The 23188-nt window shown below is 43.6% G+C and overlaps 1 protein-coding gene across 8 annotated transcripts; it reads left to right on the top strand.

Annotated features, from left to right (window-relative positions):
* The first annotated feature begins 4156 nt into the window (after positions 1 to 4156).
* On the top strand, positions 4157 to 21857 carry zmp:0000000991 (uncharacterized). 8 transcript variants are annotated; one of them, XM_090189694.1, is made up of 6 exons: positions 4401 to 4840; positions 8035 to 8150; positions 9265 to 9439; positions 14538 to 14650; positions 14896 to 14938; positions 15642 to 21857. In XM_090189694.1, the coding sequence occupies exon 6, from the start codon at positions 15753 to 15755 to the stop codon at positions 20538 to 20540; it is 4788 nt and encodes a 1595-aa protein (XP_090045820.1). In that variant the 5' UTR covers positions 4401 to 4840; positions 8035 to 8150; positions 9265 to 9439; positions 14538 to 14650; positions 14896 to 14938; positions 15642 to 15752; the 3' UTR covers positions 20541 to 21857. The 8 variants fall into 8 exon arrangements, with proteins under 8 accessions (XP_021476115.3, XP_090045820.1, XP_090045816.1 ...); XM_090189690.1 differs by having other exon boundaries at positions 4451 to 4743; XM_090189692.1 differs by having other exon boundaries at positions 4473 to 4840; positions 8038 to 8150.
* The last annotated feature ends 1331 nt before the right edge of the window (positions 21858 to 23188 follow it).

Raw genomic sequence — 23188 nt, 5'->3', positions numbered from 1 at the left:
TCTTTTCCTCTATGCTATTATCTGTACCAAGAGGACAATAAAAGGGAGAAAAGAGAGGAAAGGAGAGAGAACAGAAGAAGAGAGACAACTCAATGGGGTTAGAGAATACATCTAGAGAGACTAGATCGAGGGACTAAAGTAGACAATTGGAAAATAAAGAAGGAAAGGCAGGTAATAAGGGAAGGGACCAAACCAAAGTCAGAGAGAGATTGTTACTCCTACCATGCCTAAGTGTATACTGTCTGGGCCAGGGACAGGGGCGTATTTCTCCCCAAATTGCTCCATTTCCACAAATGGACTTGTATTGATTAGAAGGAATGCATCTCTTCAGAACTGCTAATCTGTTAGTGCCGTTCTCCCTCCGCCAGTCTCCACTTAAGGCTAATTACCCAGAAGCCAATACTGCGGCCGAGGGCGGTTAACTTCTCCCTCTCCGATTGGACAGTATAGCCTGGAGAGACAGCGAGAACTGAGGAGAGAGGGATGGTAGAGGTGAAATAAGAGAGGAGGAGATAGAGAGGACTAGAGAAGTATAACCAGTCAAACTCAGACTGCAGCCAGGTCTGTTTATGTTTATAATGGTAATGTGCATTGTCTCAGAGAAGATAGACAAATATTCACGGTAACTCTCCACAGTATCAGTCAGAGAGAGAGAAAGAAAAGAGAAAGGACAAAAACAAAACAGCAAAAGAGGCTAGATTCACCTGCTCTGAGAATGTTTCTCTCTCTCTTTCTTTCAATTCAATTTGCTTTATTGGCATGACGTAACAATGTACATATTGCCAAAGCTTATTTTGGATATTTACAATATGAAAATAACAAATAATAATAATAATAATAATTCTCTCCCTCTCGTTTGTGCTGCGCTGGCTCTTTAAAGGCCCAATGCAGCCATTTTTTAAGTCTCAATATCAAATCATTTCTGGGTAACAATTAAGTACCTTAGAGGAATATATTTTTATTTAGAAAACAATTTCTCAAGCAGGAAGTTTGCTAGGACTGTCAAGGAGTGTTCTGAGCGAGGGACCTGCTTGGAGGGACCTAATGGGACGGATATGTAACTTGAAAATGATATTGTCAAGATGTATTTTTTGGGGGGAGGGTGGGCTATTTACAGTGGTGTAAAGTACTTAAGTAAAAATAATTTAAGTCGTTTTTTTGGGTGTCTGTACTTTACTATTTATATTTCTGACAACTTTAACTTCACTACATTCTTAAAGAAATAATGTACTTTTTACTCCATACATTTTCCCTGACACCCAAATGTATTTGTTACATTTTGAATGCTTAGCAGGACAGGAAAATTGTCTAACTCACACTTATCAAGAGAACATTCCTGGTCATCCCTACTGCCTCTGATCTGACACACTAAACACATGCTTTGTTTGTAAATTGTGTCTGAGAGTTGGAATGTGCCTCTGGCTACCTGTAAATAAAAATACATGTAAAAGAAAATGGTGCCATCTGGTTTGCTTAATATCAGGAATTTTTTAATAAGTAGGTATATTTTAGCAGTTACATTTACTTTTGATATCTAAGTATATTTTAAAACAAATACTTTTAGACTTTTACTCAAGTACTATTTTACTGGGTGACTTTCTATTAAGGTATCTTTACTTTTACTCAAGTATGACAATTGGGTACTTTTTCCACCACTGCCTATTTACCTATACTGCCTGGTGATGTCACTAGGCAAGCCTTAACTTGCTGTTTAGAAGGTACTGTGTAGATAGATTTTCAACCAGCAACTATCAGGAAATGACACTGATCACGTTTTCACACTTTTACGGTGTTAGTTTCATCAGTCGTACAATATGATGCAAAACACAGGAAAAACAGCATTTTGTCTTCACTGGGCCTTCGAGCAAGTCTCTCTGGTCGTTGTGGTAGGATGCGGCCACTTTGGACGGTGCTCAAATGAAAAAGACATTTCCCTGTGGGCCCCTATTGCGCCAACAGCTCTCCCTTCAGCCTTAAGGGCTCCCTCAGGATCACATTAATACATTTTTATACATGCATAAAAAAAACTCCTGACTGCTCTTAGTAGCACAACTGCAGGTACTAAGAGGATAATGAATGGTGATGTTTCAACTGGAGGAGAGGTAGAGATTGACAGAGGTAAGCCACAAACCTGACACCATACATGGAGACAGATGCACTGACACATCAATCAAGTGTAGGTGACTGTGGGTGGGTAGTTGGTTCAAAGCATTTATCAAACATTGTGGAACTGTCTGTGCTCTGAATATATATCCATATTGGTAATTTCATGTATTGTGGTAGTGCATGTCTATACTCTCTTTGTAAACGACACAGAGAAAGCACGAATCATCCAACATATCATTCACATCTGTGACTGAGTGTTGAAAACATTAGCAACACCTTCCTAATATTGAGTTGTACCCCATTTTGGCCTCAGAACAGCCTAGGGGCATGGATTCTACAAGGTGACAAAAGTGTTCCACAGGGATGCTGGCCCATGTTGATTCCAATGTTTCCCACAGTTGTGTCAAGTTGGCTGTATGTCCTTGGGTGGTGGACCATCCTTGATACACATAGGAAATTGTTGAGTGTGAAAAACACAGCAGCGTCACAGTTCTTGACACACTCAAACTGGTGTGCCTGGCACCTACTACCATACCCCATTCAAAGGCAAGTTCATATTTTGTCTTGCCCATACACCCTCTGAATGGCACACATATACAATCCATGTCTCAATTGTCCTAAGGCTTAAAAACCTTTAACATGTCTCCTCCCCTTCATCTACACTGATTGAAGTGGATTTAACAGGTGACATCATTAAGAGATCATAGCTTTCATCTGGATTCACCTGGCCAGTCTACCTGGCCAGTCTATGTCATGGAAAGAGCAATGTGTTTCAGGGGTTTTCAGAACAAATCTCAAGCCCCGTTTACAAGCAATACTTTCCACTTGACCTCTGATAATTTAACAGATGCTCTTTTACAAGGCATCTTAGATGTATAGGCAACAGCTGTACAGCTAAATGTAAGGTATTATTGACGTGTCCTGGCTTGTTATAAGTGTGCCCCCGCCCAACTCCAACCCTGCAGAGCACTATGCGATCCTGACAATAAACAAAGAAGAAATTGAGTGATTATCCAGAGCCTGAATCTGTCTCAGCCTGTTTACTAACAAATTAAGCCCCAGAGTGATTGTCCCCTCCCTGATTATCCTTTGTGATTACTTTTTTTGGGAGACCATATAAAACTCAATTATGTTAACTACAAGACGTGCCCTGAATGGCTCTCCCTCAATGTGACCACTTTTAAAAATCAATTCTAGGTTATGAATTGGCTCCGTTTGAATCCCTCGTGGAGATAATGTATTTGTAAAGGCCTGAACGGCAATTTATGGTTCAGGTGACAAGAGGCTTATGAAGTATGTAAAGCCTAGCTGTCTCAGTCTGACAACCACACCTCACTCACACACACAACACCACCTCTTCATTCCAAATACGTTTGTGTCATCAACCACAACAGAACTATAATTTCTTTATTTCTGTCTAACTCTCCATCTCTTCCTTTTTGCCTCAACCATTGATTAACATTGATGTTTAGTATAGTGAATTGGATTATATGCATTTGTGGTGTAGGAGCATGTGGAGACTGGGTGTCAAAAAATGTAATTGTGTCTACCTGTCTGTACCCGTGTGTGTGTATTTCTCATTGGGGGTTAATAAGGGGATAATTAATGGCTTCCAACGATTCGACACAAAAAATGATTATCCTCCTCGCATCATCAATCTCCAGAGTCATCCTGAACAACAGCAGAGGCACCGCCACACACATCCTGATGAATACTGATTTCTTAACTGGAGAAAAACGGATAAAAATCCGTGTGCAAGATGTAAAAATGCAAAAGCCTCATCGAATCAGCCCAGTGTGGCTGCGTCCTCTAGTGTATATTCAGTCACATTACAGAGCGTGAGAGGTATCTATTTTCTATTAATTAACCTACTTTGGAAGCGTAAACATGTTTCCCCTGCCAATAAAGCCGTTTGAATTGAATTAAATTCAGAGCGAGCGGCGGCCTTATGTCTCCTGTTCTAAATGTGAAATTCATTCCAGATGACCTATTATTTACTCAGCGCCAGACTGTAACCTATTTAAATACTAAGTCATTCAAATCCGCAAGTGTAGAAGTCAGACTCGTCTACTTTAGGAACACGCTTAGAGCTCGATGTTTTTTTATTGCCTCTAAGGCCAAACGCAAATTCTTACTGAATGTCGGTTTGTTTAGAAGTATGCGTACATTCAGCAAGGAAATGACCCTCACCTTATCTCGGTAGTAACCTTATCTAATCGATTCCCTAACGGTCTGTTGTTTTCAGAAAGCGAAACTTGTTCTCCGCACCTGTCCTGTCCAGTTCGCATGCACAAAGGTGACATTGGGTCACACCCAAGGGAGAGAGGCGGGAGAGAGGAAACCCATATCACGTGGAGAGTGCCAGTAATTGCGGATCAGCCTCAGGAATGGAGATGTACGATGTACTTCAATTCCTTTCTGCCTTTTCACCCGGGGTGTTTTAAGCCTCCCTCCCGCCTCAATAGGTTAACCAGGGGGTAACCAAACGCGAGCCGGTAGACTGATAATGTCAACACATGACGCGGCGAAGGTAGATCTCAGATTTCTAGGTGGGGAGAAGGAGAGAGAGGAAGAGACAGAGGCGCCAAAGGTTCCTGTCCAGAGAGACGGAAACTGGAAGAGGACGAACAAGACAGAGTAAATGTCTTGATTAATTTAAAACTTAGTTGTAATTTCTTCTTTGCAAATGATAGTCTACGGAATTGTGAAGTCCATACATTTGCAGCAATTTAAGGTCAGTAGGCTGATATCATTCGATATAATTTGGACATGTTTGGTTTTACAATTTTGGGGGTTTTCTCTTCTAGCCTTCTTGTTCAGCCTAGGCCCACTTGCGTTTGAACTTGTATTATTTTACGCAATATACGAACTTTCGAGGTGTTTTATGTAACAGTCAGCTCACACATGCATGCTCCCTGACATTTTAAAGTATGAAATATAATTTATAATTGTTTAAAATATGAGTGAAATAATTTCCCCCCAAGACTTCCAGTCTTTGCCTGCCCTTGAACGGTCTAGGTAGATAGAAACGTTTTATTGTTCCCTTGCCTATATGTTCTTTCAACTTGCCGAAGACGAGCTGTGCAGACAACCCTACCAAATGGCCCAAAGTAGCCTTTGGCAATATCTACACCTACTTGGTGGAATCTTCAGGTTTACACATGCAATATACATAGCTAGTTAGAACTGGTCCTTGAGCAGTTGATGAAACTTATTTGGGTGGTCTTTTCTCCTACTATTGTTCAAACAAAACAGTACGCAACCAGATTTATTCACGTTAACTATAAAAGCAGGGTTAGTTCGCTAACATTAAGTAACTGAAGAAAGTCTATTGGAATCAGCTCTTTGGCTGATAATCGTGAATGACCATCGCATGGAATGTACATCTGTTCATGCTAACATTTTTACGTGTAGAGTCAGTGTTTATAGGTATGATGTAGTTTGTTGATTTAAGACGGCATGGAAGAATGTTAAAAATGACCAACCAAGCATATCCAAAATGTTTGTAGAATGCAAAAAATGTCGGGTTATGAGTAAAGTAAGTAATTTAACATAGGAGTAACGGGAGGACCCTACGGCTGTACCCTACTGGGGGCATGGTAACGTTAAGCCATGTCTCGCTGTGTATCTATGCGACTAGACTGCTGATTTGCCAGCTCAGTCAATTTCACCTTTATTTAATGAGCCAACATAAAATAGCAAGCATTTTTGAAACAGTCTGTTTGAGGTGGGTTTTTTGTTTTGGCCAAAAAATACGAATATAGGACTATTCAACAACATTATCTGGGTATGAGTTAAGAGTAACTTTTAAAAGTGAGATTTTCACTAGACAGTTACTTTAAACGTCACCTAGGAAACATAGTTGTGCTGGCATTTGTGTGGAACCATAGGCCTCCATGCATGTTCAGGATTGTTCCTTTGCCAATTAAATCAACTTTCTTAATCCCATATCAATCCCTCTACAAAAGGTAAACAAATCTGTGCTATAAAGCATTGCCTTTACTGTGCAAGTATTCAGTTGGGGTGGGACTGGCAGATGGTTGTGACATTACCCATGTTTGCTGTGAGGTCATAGGCTAACCTAGGTGAAATTGACACAGGGATGGGGGGGACATGTCATTGTCCACGCACCCTCCCCCAATATTGAGAACAGTTCAATTCAGTCATTTATTTGTGTTTCCAGATCATCCTCTGAGGAAATAGCAATAACAACTTCCACTTATCCTTCCACTTATGCCTCAAGAGAGCCATAAAAAGTAATGTGTAGAATTGCATGAAATCTGTAATAAGATGTCAGACCCCCGTCTACTATTCGTCCCCACAAGTATCTACACCACAGTTTCACCCTTGACCTATTGTAAAGCAAAATCCCCTTGAAGGCTTAAATCCTTCTTTAACCTGTCTCTTCCCCTTCATCTACACTTAACAAGTGACATCAATAAGGGATCATAGCTTTCATCTGGTCGATCGATGTCATGGAAAGACCAGGTGTTCCTAATGTTTGTGCACTCAGTGTACATCTGTGAAGATCAAAATGGACAGCCATTATATGTCTTCACAATAAGCTTACAGAAAGGTTGATTTATGCAAATCATTTTGAACATCTTATGACAGGACTATGACCTTTCACTTAGACATTATCTTGCATGTCGTGCTGGGCATGTTAGACGTTTTGAAGAAAATAAGCCTTGAAGCACATGCATGCTGCTGTGGAGAGCAGAGTGGTTTGACCAACTATTTTATTTACTCAGAACGGATGTGAAGCTTTCCTTTAGGATAGATGTTTGCTTTGGCTTGAGGTGCTCAGTGCTGTAAGCATTCCATTTTAGTTTGATCATAGTTTGGAAAGATTTAGGCCAACGCTGGCAACAACCAACAACAGTGGTGTTTCTGTGAATAGAGCATGTTCACCCATTTATCCTTGTTGACATCAATGCGCTCATGGTCTGTGGGAGAAAGAAAGGGTACAAACATTGACTGAATCTGCCCTGCAGTCTGTTGAATTTGGCATTCATCTCTAGTTAAAGGAATGATTGCCACGGGAGAGCTCTACTTATAGCATGTCCTGCCACGTTGTCCTGTTATGATGCAGAGCTTAGTAAGCCTTACAGCCAACAAGTATTTTCTAAAGGAAAGGCGTAGCAGCTTGTGTAATGGCTTATTTCACCCACAGCAGAGGGCCATGCCTCTGTATTGGGAGGGAGAAAGAAAATGAAAGAAACAGAAGATGGACAGATTGAGAGACAGTCAGACAGACAGACAGACAAACAAAGAGGCAGACTGAGACAGAGAATCCTCGTGTGACTTCCATGCCGAAGACAGCTAGAGGCTTTAAACTGTAGTCACAGTTGATTTGAACTTGGCCCATGCTGGTAGCTGCCAGCCAGCCCAGAACAGGACAAGACAGTGTAGTCGAGATGGTAATCACTGCATCTCCCTGAGGTATAGTACTCTCTGATTACTTTGGTATCTTTCCCAGTGACCAGATTGTGTTTAGAATCAGGGTGAATAATCAGCACTTTAGTGGGATTATACTGACTGGTTGTGATTAGTCTGTGCAGAGACGGAGATCATCAGATAGATGTGTCAGATAGTTGCTCTATAACATTATGGGCATATTTATGTTAGATTGTTATCAGGTCTCTGTCTGTATTGGTGTTTTAGCTGGTATATCAGTCAGCAGTGTGTGGCTGCCTGGGCGTGTTGAGTGACGGGAGCGGATCATTCTAAAATAAATCAAATGATTTTATATGTCAGGTAAGGCTGATAGACAGATAATGTGAGTGTTAGAATCACAGTCACTCACCTGCTGCTATTGCCTATGACCGATTGGACCTTGTCTTTATAGTTTAGTTCCATATTATTGGACTTAGGTTCTGGTCATACCTGGTCTGATTTCCATGGATACTTAGGTGTGTTGTTCCCCAGGAGACCCCAGGATGTGAGGTGGTCCCAGGAGAAGAATCATCATGGAAACGAAGTGGAAACTGACCAGTGGACTCAGACACCACTCAGTGCCAACAGTGGGGGGATAGAACAGACAGGTGAGACAACTCGCACACCTTATAGACACAGGTGACTAGTGCTGCGCAATTATCGGTTCAATTACTCAAATTCCATTATTATTATTTTTTTTGTGAGCCCAGAGAAATCAAATCATACACGAGAGATTTGAGAAATTAAGTCAAGAACTATGTAGGCTGAAGGGAGTTGTAGTTTTTATTAAGTAAACTCAACCTACGTAAGTGCAGAAACATGGTAATTATATAAAATGACAGAGACAGATCAGAGAGGAAGAGGCGAAGCGCCGAAATCGGTCCAAAATAAGCCCAATGCGTTTCTATGGGCTTATTTTGAACCTAAGCTTGTCGACTGCCTTTGGAACAACGACTCCCATTGTTAGGGAATAGACATGAGCATCTCGTCATTGTATACAGATCTCTGGACGGATACACTTTTACGCCTGCTACATTAGCTTAAATATACACAGGCCGCATAAGAGAGCAATGTTCATAACGACAAGGGGTACAGAGACCGTTTGCGGAAGTATACCTTATCTACTTTGAAGAACTAGTAAAAATGATTTTGTCAGACCACTGCAGTATACTTAGACAGGCTAGCTAAATAGGATGACTACAGACAGTATGTGGGGAGCACATAACGTTAGATGGCCTGGCTGGCTGACTGCTACTGATGAGATGACTTTAAGGAATGAAAGATAATAGTCATCAAATAAAAGCTAAGTAATATACACAACTGAAATATTTATTATTTCATAGTAATTTCCTCTTTTTCTATTGACGTCTATTGATGTCAATGTGGACCAGACAGAGACAATGGAATAAGTTCATGTTTTGGCAATTGAATGTTCACTACTTTTGGCTTTATAAAGTCATTATTTCATAATACATTTCATGTTTAAAAAATATATATAAAAAATCTAAAAGTGTTATTTATTTTTTTAGAATCAAAACGAAACGAACCGACCCCAAAAAGCACTAATCGCTCAGCACGAAAGGGGACACAACTGAGGGTACTTACAGCAGTGTTCAGTGATTTACCTGTCTGCTGTAGATCCACATGGACTGTTAAATTAGTACCTATCACAGGTCTAGTTATAAACTCTACTCTAATACCATATGGGATGTTTGTGACCAGAGCTAACTTTGGGGACCAGGGAGGACAGTCACGGCCGACCTGCAGTTCTGAACAGGAACCCCAACCAGACCTGGTTCACATCCTCCTTTTCCTTCAGACTCTCCTCTCAACACAGCAAGAACTACGACCTGGAAAAACTAGAGTCCACAGCTCAGAGGGAACACTGTCTACACAGGTGAGACAGAGCACTTTTAAAGCTAGAGTTTATTGCCTTAGTTATGGGATTTTGCATTTTTTTATTGCCCTTCTCTTAGACACTATCCTTCTTTTACCATCTATGTATGTGTACAGACAGAATTGCACCAACACGGCTCCATAAATCAATATGAATGTAAACAGGTTTAACCGAGGTTAATTAGTTCCTTGGACTGCTGTACTGAGGAAATACTTCAGATTGATTTCTTAGGTGTGTGTGTGTGTGTGTGTGTGTGTGTGTGTGTGTGTGTGTGTGTGTGTGTGTGATTCTGTGCGCGCATGTGTAATATGTGTCAGAGATGAATGCAACTCTTATCAGTACGAGTCACACTGTCCCTTAGTAACAGACGACCTTTACCTGGCTGTATTGTCACCTATCCATGTCAGCCCTTTAGACTGAGGCTACACACCTCTCAACATCAGCTTCTATAGTAGCACTGTGGCCCTGTGTTTGTGTGTGATGTCTTTATTACAAGTGTGATGTTACGGCATTCAGTTAATAGTTCCCCTATTGCTAACATAGCCCAGGCAACATCACTGGAAGTAGTCTGGGGTGGGGGTGGGGGTGCTGCTGTGGCGTTTTCCACGCAGAATGAAAAACATTGCCTCTGCTGAAGATGTCTGTCTATATGTGGTCTGCTAAAACAGGACTAGTAAAGGCCCAGTTTACTAACTAAATGTATTTGTAGTTGAGTGTTTACCAGCATTTGTAACTTCTGAGTCTGATAATTATCTGCACCAAACAGTTCATCTGATTAATACTGTTGGAATATAAAAATAGTTGCTTGATATGTTTTCAGTTTCTTGAAATACTTTGCAAATGCAACTTATTTCTATGTGAACTGAAATGGTCTATTCATTCCTTTTCAGTAGACACTCTTACCCAGAGCAACTTACAGTAGGGAGTGCATACATTTTCATAGTTTTTCGTACTGGTCCCCCGTGGGAATCAAACCCACAACCCTAGCATTGCAAGCTCCATGCTCTACCAAGTCAGCCACATCATCAAAAACCACTTGATGTCTCAATGTCCTCAATTACTCTACTGTACATTCTTTTTCTTCATGGTGATGGAAAGTCTAGTTACAATCCTAGACGACCAGCTTGTGTACAATACAGTAATGTACATTATGTGGTTTGTAACGATGGTAAATTAATACTGCACAAAAAGTGGTTGTTTTCCATGTTATTTGATCAAGAAAAATATTTGATTTGGAGTGGATGTTTTGTGTCTTTGCCCATAACTTTGCAGCTTTTTGATGTAAACATTTGAGGACAGGATTGAGTTGTTTCTGGTTTCCTTTAGAATGACATCACAGAGAAAGGGACAGAGCAACAACTCTTACATTCCCAAGTATTGAATCTAGCAAAAGACTCTTCTTAATTATACAACTTTTTGTTTTGCTCATGCTACAGGCATCTATATCAGTCTGCTAATACTAGTAAAGGCCCAGTGCGCTACTTTTGTGAAAATGTTTTAAATATTCAATATTTTTTTAATTAAAATATATTTAGAATTCAGATTTGAAGGGGTTATGGGCATATTGTTGGATCTGCTCCCATTGCTCAACACTCACACGCCCTGCTGACTGATATACCAGCTAAAACACCAATACAGACAGCGACCTGATAACAATCTAACATAAATATGCCCATAACTCCCACAATGCTGTTACACCCCTACTTCCCGCGGCTATGAGCCCAGGTAAACATAAATCATGAAAAAAGGGAGAGCTGGAGGATAGACAAGAAGGAGAGAATGAGCAATGGAGGTCAAGAGAGAAGATGGAATGTAGTTGATCCTGTGGATCAGGGTGAATGAAAAACGTATAATCTTTACAAAAACATTAACACCCAGGAGGTGTGTCTGCATGCTTGTGTGTCTTATGTATTATGGTATACAGTGCATTCGGAAAGTATTCAGACCCCTTGGCTTTTTCCACATTTTGTTATGTTACAGCCTTATTCTAAACTGGATTCAATCGCTTTTTGCCCCTCATCAATCTACCCGCAATACCCCATAATTACAAAGCAGAAATTGGTTATTTTTTATATTTTATTTTGCAAATTTATTCAAATTAAAAACACATCAAATTTACATAAGTATTCAGACCCTTTTACTTAATACTTTGTTGAATCACCTTTGGCAGCAATTATAGCCTTGAGTCTTCTTGGGTATTCTTCTCTGCAGATCAAGCACTGTTAGGTTGGATGGGAAGCGTCGCTGCTCAGCTATTTTCAGGTCTCTCCGGAGATCAAATCCAATTTTGTCACATGCTCCGAATACAACAGGCCTTACCGTGAAATGCTTACTTACAAGCTCTTAACCAACAATGAAGTTCAAGAAATTGAGCTAAGGAAATATTTACTAAATAAAGTAAAAAAAATAGAATAAAAGTAACATAATAAAATAACAATACAGAGGCTATGTACAGGGGCTACCAGTACCGAGTTAATGTGTGGGGTACAGGTTAATTGAGGTAGTTTGTACATGTAGTTAGGGGTAAAGTGATAATGCATAGATAATAAACAAATGGCCACCCAAATAGTCCGGGTGGCCATTTGATTAACTGTTCGGCAGAAGCTGTTCAGGAGCCTTTTGGACCTAGACATGGTGCTCCGGTACAGCTTATTGTGCGGTAGCAGAGTGAATGGTCTATGACTTGGGTGACTGGAGCCGTTAACCATTTTTGGGGCCTTCCTCTGATACCACCTAGTATATAGGTCCTGGATGGCAGGAAACTTCGCCCCAGTGATGTACTGGGCCGTACGCACTAGTCCACGTTCATCTCCTGTGTCTTGCTCACTTTGAGGGAGAGGTAGTTGCCCTGGCACCACACTGCCAGGTCTCTGACCACCTCATTATAGGCTGTCTCATCGTTGTTGGTGATCAGTCCTACCACTGTTGTCATTAGCAAACTTAATGATAGTGTTTGAGTCGTGCATGGCCATGCAATTGTGGGTGAACAGGGAGTACAGGAGGGGACTAAGCACGCCCCCCCCGAGGGGCTCCCGTGTTGAGAATCAGCGTGGCAGATGTGTTGTTGCCTACCCTTACCACCTGGGGCCGGCCTGTCAGGAAGTCTAGGATCCAGTTGCAGAGGAGGTGGTGTTTAGTCCCAGGGTCCTTAGCTTAGTGATGAGCTTTGTGGGCACTATGGTGTTGAACGCTGAGCTGTAGTCAATGAACAGCATTCTCACATAGGTTCTCCTTTTGTCCAGGTGAGAAAGGGCAGTGTGGAGTGGGATTGAGATTGCATCATCTATGGATCTGTTGGAGCGTTATGCGAATTGGAGTCGGTCTAAGGTGGTCTGGAGGATGCTGTTGCTGTTAGCCATGACCAGCCTTTCAAAGCACTTCATGGCTACCGACATGAGTGCTACGGGGCAGTAGTCATTTAGGCAGGTTACCTTCGCTTTCTTGGGCACAGGGACTATGGTGGTCTGCTTTAAACGTAGGTATTAGACTCAGTCAGGGAGAGGTTGAAAAATGTCAGTGAAGACACTTGCCAGTTGGCCCGCACATGCTCTGAGTGCACGTCCTTGTAATCAGTCTGGCCCCGCGGCCTTGTGAATGTTGACCTGTTTAAAGGTCTTGCTCACATTGGCTACGGAGAGTGGGATCACACAGTCGTCCGGAACAGCTGGTGCTCTCATGCATGCTTCAGTGTTGCTTGCCTCGATGCAAGCATAAAAGGCATTTATCTTGTCTGGTAGGCTCACGTCACTGGGCAGCTTGCGGCTGGGTTTCCCATTGTAGTCCGTAATAGTTTGCAAGCCCTGCCACACCCGATGAACATCAGAGCCAGTGTAGTAAGATTCAATTCAATCTTAGTCCTGTATTGAAGCTTTGCCTGTTTGATGGTTTGTCTGAGGGCATAGCATGATTTCTTATAAGCGTCCGGCTTAGTGTCCCGCTCCTTGAAAGCGGGACACTAAGGGACGCTAATTTCTACCAGCACGTGTGACATGCTGGTAGAAATGAGGTAAAAATTATTTCAATTTGCCTGCATTAAAGTCCCTGACCACTAGGAAAAGCCGCTTCTGGATGAGCAATTTCTTGTTTGCTTATTGCCTTATACAGCTCGTTGAGTGCGGTCTTAGTGCCAGCATCGGTTTGTGGTGGTAAAAGACAGCTACGAAAAATATAGATGAAAACTCTCTTGGTAGATAGTGTGGTCATCAGCTTATCATGAAGTACTCTACCTCAGGCATTCAAACGGGTTCAAGTCCGAGCTCTGGCTGCACCACTTAAGGACTTTGGCTGGGCCACTCCTGTGTTGTCTTGTCTGTGTGCTTAGGGTCGTTGTCTGTTGGAAGGTGAACGTTGTCCCCAGTCTGAGAACCTGCTCCAGAGTGCTCAGAACTTCATCAAGGATCTCTCTGTACTTTGCTCTTTGTATCTTTCCCTCGATCCTAACTAGTCTCCCAGTCCCTTCAGCTGAAAAACATACCCACAGCATGATGATGGCACCACCATGCTTCACCGTAGGGAGGATGCCAGGCTTCCTCCAGACGTGACGCTTGGCATTCAAGCCAAAGAGTTCAATCTTGGTTTCATCAGACCAGAAAATCTTGTTTTTCATGGGCTGAGTCCTTTAGGTGCCTTTTGGCAAACTCCAAGCAGGCTGTCATGTGCCTTTTACTGAGGAGTGGCTTCTGTCTGGCCACTCTACCATAAAGGCCTGATTGGTGGAGTGCTGCAGAGATGGTTCCCCTTCCGGAAGGTTCTCCCATCTCCACAGAGGAACTCTAAAGCTCTGTCCAAGGCCCTTTTCCCCCGATTGCTCAGTATGGCCGGGTGGCCAGCTGTAGGATGAATCTTGGTGGTTCCGAACTTCTTCCATTTAAGAATGATGGAGGCCACTGTTGTTTGGGACTTTCGATGATGCAGACATGTTTTGGTACCCTTCCCCAGATCTGTGCCTCGACACAATCCTGTCTCAGAGCTTTACGGACAATTCCTTCGACCTCACTGCTTGGTTTTTGCTCTGAAATGCACTGTCAACTGTGGGACCTTTTTTATAGACAGGTGTGTGCCTTTCCAAATCATGTCCAATCAATTTAATTTACCACAGGTGGACTCCAATCAAGTTGTAGAAACATCTCAAGGATGATCAATGGAAACAGGATGCACATGAGGTCAATTTTGAGTCTCATAGCAACGGGTCTGAATACATATGTAAATAAGGTATCTTTTTTTTATTTGTAATAAATTTGCTTAAATTTCAAAACTGTTTTCACTTTGTCATTATGGGGTATTGTGTGTAAATTGTTTCCTCAATCTAAATGAATCAATTTGAGAATAAGGCTGTAACGTAACAACATTTGGAAAAAGTCAAAGGGTCTGATTCATTTCTGAATGCACTGTATAACCATTAACATTCATTGTAATTCTGTATTAATGTTTTTCTCTACATTTCCCTGCTGCTCCAGTTCTCAGGGACCTGTAAGGGACACACCTATAGCTCAAGCACAGGTAAATATAAAGCATTACCATTTAGTGGCAACATTATTAATGACACTTTACTTAATAACACAACAGACATGTTATTAACAGTCATTACAGTTAATGTCACCAGTTTGTGTCATTACTGTGTTGCCATTAGCCAACATCAATTGTCATGACTGCAAATGGCATTTGCTATATTAACAGCGCCATTGAGGCCATATTATGAACGCTTAAATTAAATCGTTGGCACATGATCAATGTCAGTTTGAACATTGTGTAATCTGAAAAGAACCAACATGAATGCCAGTGTGGGGAGGAGATAAATAGTGTTTCTGTGGAAATGTCATGTACTTGAAATAACCTGTTTGTCCAGACTAATTATTTTAATAACATTTCCATGGGAACATGACTCCTGTACTGCTCCAGTACACTATCTGGATTTCCATGTCAGATTAAATGTGTTGTCACACACAAATACTCTACCACTCATCCTACATAGCTTTGGGAGGTGTGGAGTGACAAGCCACAGTGTTGACATATGAAAACCATTACATGCTGCAGTTTGATGGATTTGACATTTCTGACATTGCATAACTTTTGGACTAAAAGCAAAATCGTTCAATCATAGATTCTCTTTTTCATATAAAACCTTTGGCTGTGAGGTTAAAGCTTAACAGATATGTATCTAATTGTTGATAACAATATAATCTGATTTTAACTTTCTCGACAGGTGAAAAGAGAAGTCTCACCATCATATTATTTTGTACCAGCCAATTGCCCTTCAGAGGAAGAGGAAGTGACATCGCTTCCTTTTAAAGAGGAAGAGGATTCCAAGACAGCCATGTTGTCCTCCACGCTGGTGTCGGTTCTCGCCCCACAGTGGAGTGGGAGAATACGCAGGAACAAGCGGGGCGGGGCCGGTACGGACATTGGTGTGTTTGGCACGGCAACCAGTGAGTCTGAACAGGAAACCCAAGGTAACGGACAGGAAGTGAGCGAGGGGGGTGTGCTTTTGAAGCCGCAAGTCCCTCTCGAGACAGACTCTGTAGGACAACGACGACAACAACAGTTTCTGGAGACCCAGAACCAACGTGTTGGGGAGAGGGGGTTGACCCTTGGATCACAAGTCCATGAGAGGGCTTCAACACTGGGTAGCAGCAGAAGCACAGTGGGGGGCTGGTATGAGGGAAGCACCCCCAGCCTCAAACTGGACAACCCAACAAAGGCCCCAGTTTCTAAGCCTGTCTCTCTGGATGTGAGTTGGGGGAGGCTGGCCAACAGAGGCGGAGAGGGGGGAGCTGTTTCCCCTGTTACTCCCAGCTCTCCCCTCTCTCCCGACCTGCATGTACACAAGGGAATGTTACAGGCAAGTCGTCAAGGAGCCCAGACATCATTGCTGAGTTCCAAACCAACAACCAGTAGCCTTCTTTTCTCTCTGAGAAGGCTCAACACTATTGCAAGCTCTATCCACTCAGAGACAAATATCTCATCTCTAACCAATGACAGAGATGGAGAGACTTCAAGTCCACACCTCTCTCCAACCACAACCAATTACAAAGCATCAGAGACAATTAGGGCACACCTTTCCCTAACCTCATCCAATGATGGAGCCAGAGAGAGGTCCAAGTTCCTCCCCTATTCAGCTGATCCCACTTACAGGACAATAGAGAGGTCAAGGCACCTCCCCTTACCAACTTCCAATCACAGAGAAGCAAATACACACAGGACACAACTATTTTCAACCCCGCCCAATTACAAAGACACAGAGGGCACACCCTTTACCAAACTTCCCCAGACTTCCAGGGCGTATCCCAACCCAACCTTCCCCAGTAAGCAGACTCTTCTGTTTAGTGGTCTAGAGAGACTTTCCCCCTCAGAGAGACCAGATGGAACCACGGTTCCCATCAGTGATACTCATCTACCTTCCTCTCCACCGTCCCAATATGACCATCTGGATTTTCATGGGAGCCAGTCTCTTCCCAGAGGAACCACCCTGAGATCTACTAGCTGGAGAAAGCACATTACTCTGGAGGACAGTGTGTCTAATCCCAGTTCCCCCCTCAGTCCCACTACCACCACCACTATCAACAACAACAACAACACATTCAGCCTCTCAAGCACTTCCAACAATAATAACATGGGCCCCTCTAGCACCAATGATAACACTGGTGTCAATCCCCAAATCAGCATCAATAACAACAATAATTTAGTCACCCCCAACAATACCAACCTAAACAGCAATACCCTCACTGGCAAACACACACCTCAGAGCACCCTTAAAAGGACTTATGCTCAAGAAATCCCAGACCGGGATTCCTATAGAATACTCAAAACTCAGAATTCCCTTAACTCGAATGACCGACAATCACAAAAGCCCTATTGTTTGTCCAATATCTCCTTCAGGTCTAACACCAGTAGCCCAGCTAGCTCGAGCACTTTGAGTAGCCCAATAAAGTCCAGCAAGCCTGATCGCTACAGTAGGCCATGTAGTTATGACACCATCTACACCCCTCTGACCGTATTTAGCCCCAAGACTCCAACCAGCTCTGAAACCAGTGACACTCCATCCTCCCTCAGTAGTCATAGAACCCTTTATTTGTCCCATTCCCCGAACCCCTCTTCCAGACAGCTCTCCTTACAAACCAGTATCGCCTCCACATCCCTCAGTAGCCACAGACCCCTCTATAGTTCCCGCTCACTCAATACCACCAGCTCTATGAGACAAGACCCCCAAAACAGCCCAAAATCTCCACCCCCAGTCGTCAGAAGCCAGATTCCCATAGTGAGTAACACCCACACCCCCACATCCCAACTGCAGTCCCCTAAAACTGCTTACACGCCTACCACAACTCCCCAACCACTCCTAATTAAAACCGGCTACGTCCCCAGTATCCCGACCCGCTACACCCGACCGTTGTCCCCAGACAGCTATACCCCCATATCCCTGAGTATCCCCACCACCCAGGCCCCCTCCACCCTGCCCCTCTCCCCACCCAGCTTGTCCCCTCTGGTGGAAAGGACGTTCATAGGCAGCCTAGACCTCTCCCCTAAGAAACACCAGCCCCAAGTGGAAGGGAGGGTAACAGCACATAGAGCGTGGCAGGAGTCACAACTAAGGCTGTCACAGTCTCATTCACCTCAGAGACCTCTGTCCCCAACCAGACCCCTCCGTAGTGTAGGGGGTCCCGCCATCTTCTCCTCCCTGAGATCGGGCAGCCCAACCTGGGCTACGTCACCTTTGTCTCCCCCAACCCCCAGGACCACCAAACTACAAGTTTGGAGGGGAACCTCGATGCATAACTTATCCATAATATCTGATACATTGGTGAAGGAGGGAGGGCAAGCTCTCTCAGAGCATGTTAGCGACCACACTTCGAACGTCACAGTCAAAAACACAGGAACCGACTCAACCGTAATAGGACCACAGAGGAAGACCGCTGCCCCTCTCTCTCTTCCAGATTTTGGGAGCTTTTCCAAGCCACGATTTAGCTCCCCGCCCTATTCCACACTCAAGTCTTCACGCCCAACACAGGGTGAGGTCACACACACAACATCACACCAACCCCTTCTCTCACCCCCTACCTCACCCCAACACTACCCCTTCTACGGCCATCACAGGGCTAGGTCACAGGACAGTTCAAAGATTGTTGCCTTGGAAATTGATTGTGTCAACAACAACTCCAAACAGACCAGTCAAGAAAATGTTGAGACACTTGTGTACAGGATTTCTAAAGTTGATTCCTCTGCCATATTGGACAGTATTAGGCCTGCACAGCCCTGTTTTCCTCGACGCACACCAGACACACGAGTCGTCACAGGGATAAAGTCCAATGAACTCTGCCGTCTACCTTCACAACACAGCCAGGTGATTGGAAGTCCCAGCTGTCAATCATACCAAAGCTCCAATGACAGTGGAGCATTAGACACTGAGAAGGTTGTGTGTAAAAGCGAGAGTTTCCCTAAGGGTGCAGCGGCTCCATTACAAACCCAGAGCCCAAAGAAAGGCTTATTCTCACTGAGAGGTAAGAGAGACAATGTTGTTGGTACGCCTGCTGCCAATATCCCTAGAAACCCAGCGATGCCTCAGTCTGAGAAACCAAAGAAAGAGTCAGAGAAGGAGCAGAAGGAAAGTAACAAAATAGACCTGGTGCTGAGTCGACTCCGGCAGACCTTCAGAGTCAAACGTCTCGATGACGAGAGGACGAAGAGAACACCCCAGCCTCCTCCTGTCAATGGAGCCAGTGACATTAGTGATGTCACTGAGAGTAGTGGTTCTAGCAATCGAGAAGAGGAGGAAAAATGGAGGGAGAATGATGGCGTTCACAAACCTTCAAACTCTTTCTGGGCTGGCAGTGAGCACACGTCAGATATGACGAAGGAAAATGTTAGACGTGAACACTCACAGTTTGAGGGTTTTAAAGACCATAAAGAGGTTAGAAACAGAGACCAGCCTTGTGTTATGGATCTTCCTCAATTTGAGGCTTACAAGGACGAAAGGATCACTAAACCCAAACACCAACCTTCTAGTAGCGAGATCAGCCCAACAAGGCAGCAGTTTGAAGCTTATAAAGAGGAGAGGATCAGTAGAGCCAGAAAGCAACCTCCTCAGAGAGACTTCAGCTCCGTTATGCGTCAACCCTGGGACCCCAGCCGCTCTGCAACCCTCCCTGCCTACAGAACCTCCTCAGGCAGCACCAGAAACACTTTCTCTGTCTTCCACTTCAACCAGAAGGACTCTGAGAACGATAACGTGTTCCACATTCCCAGGATTCCTCAGAGGAAGAAGACCACCTCTCTCTGTGAGCCAGGGGACAGGGAGTTCGGTTCCGGTGATCAGCGTGGCAGTGAGGGACGTCTGGCATCCTTCTCCTCCTGTGCTGATCTCAAATACGGTCTTGAGGCTGGGCGTTCCTTCTCTGTGACTTCTGTGCTCTCCAGCCGACCTTCGGGTCCTGGACGCATCTCCTCAGGCCCTAGGGTCAGCAGTGTCAGTGACCTCACTTACCCTGCTCTGACCTTTGGAGAAGAGGTCATGACTTGGGATGACTGTAGGGTCAAAGGTGATTGGACAATACCAAGGTGGGACACACACACAACCACTGGCCATAAAACCACAGGTGACAGCCAAGCTGTAAATGACTGGTCTGTCTTTAGTGACAGGACATCCAGAAATGAGCGCAAAACAATCAAAGCTAATTTTATAAATCCACACAAGGCTAGATCCAAATCCCTACCCAGAAATGTATCCTGGAGTTCAGACGTCACCGCCCCATCTCCAACCTCTACCACCACTGGCCGCATGTGGAACCATGGCAGCCTCGAGACCTCTCCCTCCCTGTGGGATACAGAGGGTCCTCCAACCCCCCCTCCGTCCCCTCCCTGGTCCCCAGCCTCCAGACGCATATCTCGCCCTCCCAGCTCCTCCTCCTCTGCCTCGCCCTCCCCCACAGACAGCAGGGCATCACAGGACAGCCTGTCCCCTAGGGGGCGCCTACCCTCCAGGGGCTACGTCTCCAACCTGGCAGTCTTCGAGGAGTCCGACTCAGGCTCTGACATGGACTCTGACACAACCACAGATGATGAATACTACCTAGCAGGTGATGGCGGTGAGAAGGAGACTGAACTGTGAGAAGAAATACTGTATGGGATGCATCTCAATAGTCTAAAGTGGGTCTGTCTGTCTCCTTTTGGTCTCCTTATATAGAAAGGATACTTATTTACACACCTATTTATGCACACTAAAAACAGACTTGTTAAGTGTGCATGGCTCTGGGCCTCCCGAGTGGCGCAGTGGTCTAAGGCTCAGAGTCCAGGCTCTGTCGCACCTGTCCGCAACTGGGGGACCCATGACGCGGTGCACAATTGGCCCAGCGTGGTCCGGGTTAGGGCAGGGTTTGACATGCAGGGATGTTCCTGTCCCATCGTGCACTAGCGACTCCTGTGGTGGTGCACGCTGTCACAGTCTCCAGGTGTACGGCGCTTCCTCCGACACATTGGTGCTTCTGGGTTAAGCGGGCATTGTGTCAAGAAGCAGTGTCGGCTTGGCTGGGTTGTGTTTCAGGGGACGCTTGAGTTGCAGTGATGGGACGAGACTGTAACTACCAATTGAATACCACGAAATTGGGGCGGAAAAGGAGTAAAATAATGAAATCAAATAAAAAGCCCATGGCTGACAGTAAAGAAGTCAGCACTGTCAGATCACAGGTTAATGTCATGCTCTTATCCTGGGATCCAAAGAGCACCACATGAACTCTACACCATATCCAAGAGCATGGCACTCTGTTTTTTTGTCATGTCACAGGTTGCTTGGATACTTGACTTTCTCATGTCTGATATTTGTTTAGTTATCAGTGGGAAGTGTACTGTATATGCTAGGTTAAAGGTATTTATGAACAAAGAGCTCTAGCTATAAAGCTATCCTATACTGTTTTATTACTTCTGCAGCTGTTCTAACCATGGCCTTTATTCACAAAGTGTATCAGAGTAGGAGTGCTGGTCTAGGATCAGGTCCCCCCTGTACATATGATCATATTCATTGTGATCTGAAGCCAAAACTGATCTTAGGTGAGCACTCCTAAACTAAGACTCCTTGTGAATACTGACCCTGTTGTGGTGGAGTCCTGTACCCGGTGAGAGGTATACCTACCATACTCAGTTTGGCTGGGGTCACATTTCATTGTCAAGTGCTGCCTATCAATATGCTTTAAGCTAGCATGCTATATGATATGCAAGATAAATATCTTTGAATGTTTTAATTCTCATGGAAATCAGTATTTTCTATTTTGGTTGTCTTGGAAGGTTTTCCTGAAATGCATATGTGTGCATTATAAACAGATGATTGTTATAAAAATGTTGTGAATTACTTTTTGTGCAATTCAACAGTTGTTTTTGGATCAAGTATATGGTAAATATATTTTGAATGAACAATAAACCAGTTCTAATTCTGTATCTGCCCCTTTGTATTTTATAAATATATATATATATTATATATCAAACTGTTATGCCCAACTATCATATCTAACCAAAGACTGTGTGCTGTGACATTAGTGTTTTGACTTTCCCCTTGGATACCTGAATAGTTATGCCTGCCACCAACACCACAAGAGCAGGCCTACCAAACCACATTCCAACTATACTGATGAACCTAGACTAACAATACTGAACACAAAGCCTTATTACATACTTGCTGCTTTAAATAGGGCACGTAACAAGTGTGTGGATGGGACTATTTAGCGGTCTTGTACTAAACCCAGTGTTTCCTCAGTATTCCAATTCCAATGCTGTTAGAATACTGCGATACAGTCGTTTGTCTGTGTGGTTAGTAGGATGGAGTACAGCTAGTCACAGTTAACTTTGGCCATTTTCTATGATGTCACTTGGGAAGGGCCACACAGGCCTACACACCCAGAACAACGTGTACAAACTGTAATGTTTTTGTCACGCTTTAGACCCCTTCGACATCTTGGACTTCATTTGTTGTCCAGTGTTTGTGTTTAGACTCTGTTTGTGTCCGTTTTCTATAGTGTTTTGCACAATAATTATTAATAGGTTATGTATACAACACAGGAGGTTGGTGGCAGCTTAATGGGTGAGAACAGGCTCATGATAATGTCTGGAGTGGAATTGTAGAATGGTATTAAATACATTAAGCACATGGTTTCCAGGTGTTTGATGCCATTCCATTGGCTCCGTTCCAGACATTATTATGAGCCGTTCTCCCCTCCGCAGCCTTCTGTGGTATACAATGTTATGTACAGTGCATTCAGAAAGTATTCACACCCCTTGACTTTTTCCACGTTTTGTTACATTGCAGCCTTATTCTATATTGGATCAAATAGTTATATATACGTAAGTATTAAGACCTTTTGCTATGAGACAACATTTTTGAAGAGTTTTTGCTTTTACCACAAATATGAGTATTAAAAATAAAAAGAGATACCTTATTTACATAAATATTCAGATCCTTTGCTATGAGACTCAACTGAGCTCAGGTGCATCCTGTTTCCATTAATCAACTTTAAGATGTTTCGACAACTTGATTTTAGTCCACCTGTGGTAAATTCAATTGATTGAACATGATTTGGAAAGGCACACACCTGTCTGTAAAAGGCACATGACAGCCCCCTTGGTGTTTGCCAAAAGGCACCGAAAGGACTCTCAGACCATGAGAAACAAGATTCTCTGGTCTGATTAAACCAAGATTGAACTCTTTGGCCTGGATGCCAAGCGTCACATCTGGAGGAAACCTGGCACCATCCCTACTGTGAAGCATGGTGG

The sequence above is a fragment of the Oncorhynchus mykiss genome, chromosome 11 (genome assembly GCF_057628025.1).
Source record: "Oncorhynchus mykiss isolate SJ-2025 chromosome 11, ASM5762802v1, whole genome shotgun sequence".
NCBI classification, from domain to species: domain Eukaryota; kingdom Metazoa; phylum Chordata; class Actinopteri; order Salmoniformes; family Salmonidae; genus Oncorhynchus; species Oncorhynchus mykiss.
Note: the sequence above shows the minus strand (reverse complement) of the source record. Positions and strands in the feature narration are given on the sequence as shown.